The following is a 2,763-nucleotide window of genomic DNA, read 5'->3' on the forward strand; positions in this document are numbered from 1 at the left end:
ATGTTGAGCATTTGGTGGAAATGCTTAACTGTTTTACATTCCCACCAGAGACTGAGGGTTCTGATTTCCCCACATTCTCAGCAACGTTGCTGTAATTGCTATTGTCTTTCATTTTGGCCATACTAATGGGTGTGAAATAGCACCTCATTGTGCTTTTGGTTTACATTTCCTTAATGCTAATGATGTTGAGCACCTTTTCATGTGCTTATTGGCCATTTGTAATCTTCTTGGGGAAAACGTTCAAGTCGTTTGCCTATTTTAAGTTTATTTGTCTTTTTTGAGTTGTAGGAGTTCTTTATATGTTCTTGATACAAGGCCCTTAAATATATGATTTGCAAATATTTTCTCCCATTCTGTGGGTTGTCTTTTTACTTTCTTCATTGTGTCCTTCGACGCAGGAAAGTATCTTATTTTGATGAAGTACAACTTACCTATCTTCCTTTTATCTCTTGTGCTTTTGGTGTCATATCAAAAAAGCCACTGCCGAGGTCACAAAGATTTATCCCTATATTTATTTCTAGAAGTTTTCAGAGCTGCCTTTTAAAATTTTTCTTAAAAAAAAATTTATTTTATTTTAGAGAGAGAGCACGCAAACAGGAGGGGGGGGGAGGGAGAGAGAGAATGTTAAGCAGGCTCCACGCTGAGCTTGGAGGCTCGATCCCTCGACCCTGGAATCAGAACCTGAGTGGAAATCAAGAGTTGGAGGCTCAACTGACTGAGCCGCCCAGGCACCCCCCGAGCTGCATTTTTTTTTTAATTGAAGTGTACATAACATACAGTGTTATATTAGTTTCAGGTGTACAACATAATGATTCAACAATTCTATACATTACTCTGGGCTCATCATGATGAGTATCAGAGATGCATTTTAAATGCACTACTCCACTCTTTGGGCAACCCCCCCAGCAGACCCCAAGCTCTAAACCTGGCCACAACTCTCCACAAAGCCCCCCACCCTAGTCCCAAATAGGCTGCTTACATTTCAGCATTTCTGCTTCACGGTTTCATATAGATGCAAATGTGGACAGGCGTCCAGGCAGGGACAGCTTGAAGGTTCAGGACGCAAGCTGGTGAAAGAGGCGGTGGTGAGTGTCAGATGCTGGGTCCAAGGCTCAGGACTGAGGAAGCACCTGCTGGGGCCAACAGCCCCACCTACCTTGGCAGCCCCGGTAGGTCCTTCCAGTGGAGGCTGGGGCCACTGCTGTCCAACTGCCACTCCTTCCTCCTTCCGTTGCTAGCAGTTATGACAGCGGGGCCACTATACAAAAGGGCCTGTAGAAAGCGACTCCCTGGTCACCACCCAAACTTGGCTTTCCTCGTCTCAATTTACGCATCGTGCCAGGCCACCCTCTCAGAGACCCAAGATCAGGGTCTGATGACCTCTCGCGGCGGCAGGACTCTAGGACCTGGGAGAGCCCTTTGGGAAATTCAGGTCGGCTGGATGCCAGCCCTGCTCCTCTGGCTGTGGGTGAATGGCCTGGCCGGTGTTGGTAGCGGAGAAAGGGGCACCAGGGCCAGGGAAGGGCAGCTCAGATCTTCCAGTCCGGCCAATACCACTCGAGTGGGCACCCGCCGGTCTCTTCCAAAGTCCGCCGCCCGCCGCGGCGGGGGTGTGGGGAAGATCCTTCCGCGGCGGGGGTGTAGGGGAGATCCCAACCCCGAGCGCCCAGCAGGTGGCTTGGGCCGCGAGGCGCGCGGGGGCGGGCCCGGCGCGGCGGGGGCGGGAGGAGGCCTGCGGTGGGGGCGGGGGGCGCGTGCAGGAATGCGCGCCGCCCCCGCGCGGCCCCGCCCCGGGCATCCCGCGCCGACCTGGCCTCGCTGCAGGGTGAGCATCATGGCCGCTTGGAGACAGCCCCAGGCCGGGGAGCTGCTGGCCGAGGCCCGTAGAGCGTTCCGGGAGGAGTTCGGGGCCGAGCCCGAGCTGGCGGTGTCGGCGCCGGGCCGCGTCAACCTGATCGGGGAGCACACGGACTACAACCAGGGCCTGGTGCTGCCCATGGTGAGGGGCCGGGCGGGGAGCCTCGAGCCTCCCCAGCGGCAGGGCCGGCCTTAGGCGCGCGGGGAGGTGCCCGGTCCCTGCGTGGATGTTGGGCGGCCGCGCCAAACTTTAGCCCTCCTGCCCCGGGTTTGGGGGACGAGCACGTCGGAGAGACCCGGGGACGGGGTATTTCCCACGTTGGAAGGGAGGAAGCGGGGGATCCGCGAGGAAGTAGGCTAGGAGGGGGTGTGCCGGCGCCTCTTCGCTCAAGCCCGCCCTCTGTGGACGTGATCCTCCCCATCACGCTGGGAGCCACCTCAACTTGTGCGGCTCCAGTGTGGCTTGCGGAATGGGGGCGCTTCGGGGCTTTGGCTTCCGGGGGCCCCAAACGCAGACCTGGGGGAACTAGCCCCAGACCTCCTGGTCCTACCCGTTCGGGAGGAAACTGAGGCCCAGAGAGGGTCAGTGATCTGCTTAAGGTCACACAGCTGGTTCTTGGTGGGGCTGGAGTCAGGCCTCTCAGCTCTTTCCACCTGGTGCGGCTTGGCCAGCGAGCGGGTACAGTGCACCTGAGACCACTCCATAATGGGAACGCATCAGTTGGAGCTCCTCTTACTCTCTAATCCTGCTCCGTGCCCCACAGCCGGGAGCCCATATTCAGGGCAGAGTCCGGGTCTACACTTCTGCAGCAGTGGTCCTGCCCCCCCCTCCCCCCAAGACCCAAGGGCAGAACCCAAGCCCCCAGGGCCAGCTCAGCACTCAGGGTCTTCCCTGAGACCAAAGAA

General features: G+C 57.1%; 1 protein-coding gene across 1 annotated transcript in view; it reads left to right on the top strand.

Moving 5' to 3' along the window:
• The first annotated feature begins 1,780 nt into the window (after positions 1–1,780).
• The window catches only part of GALK1 (galactokinase 1), a 5,747-nt gene continuing 4,764 nt past the window's right edge, over positions 1,781–2,763 (top strand). Inside the window, exon 1 of the mRNA XM_049635718.1 lies at positions 1,781–1,999. Within this exon, the coding sequence (XP_049491675.1) occupies positions 1,835–1,999 (165 nt within the window). The 5' untranslated portion in view covers positions 1,781–1,834. The remainder of the gene's footprint in view (positions 2,000–2,763) is intronic.

Source organism: Panthera uncia, chromosome E1 (genome assembly GCF_023721935.1).
Source record: "Panthera uncia isolate 11264 chromosome E1, Puncia_PCG_1.0, whole genome shotgun sequence".
NCBI lineage: Eukaryota > Metazoa > Chordata > Mammalia > Carnivora > Felidae > Panthera > Panthera uncia.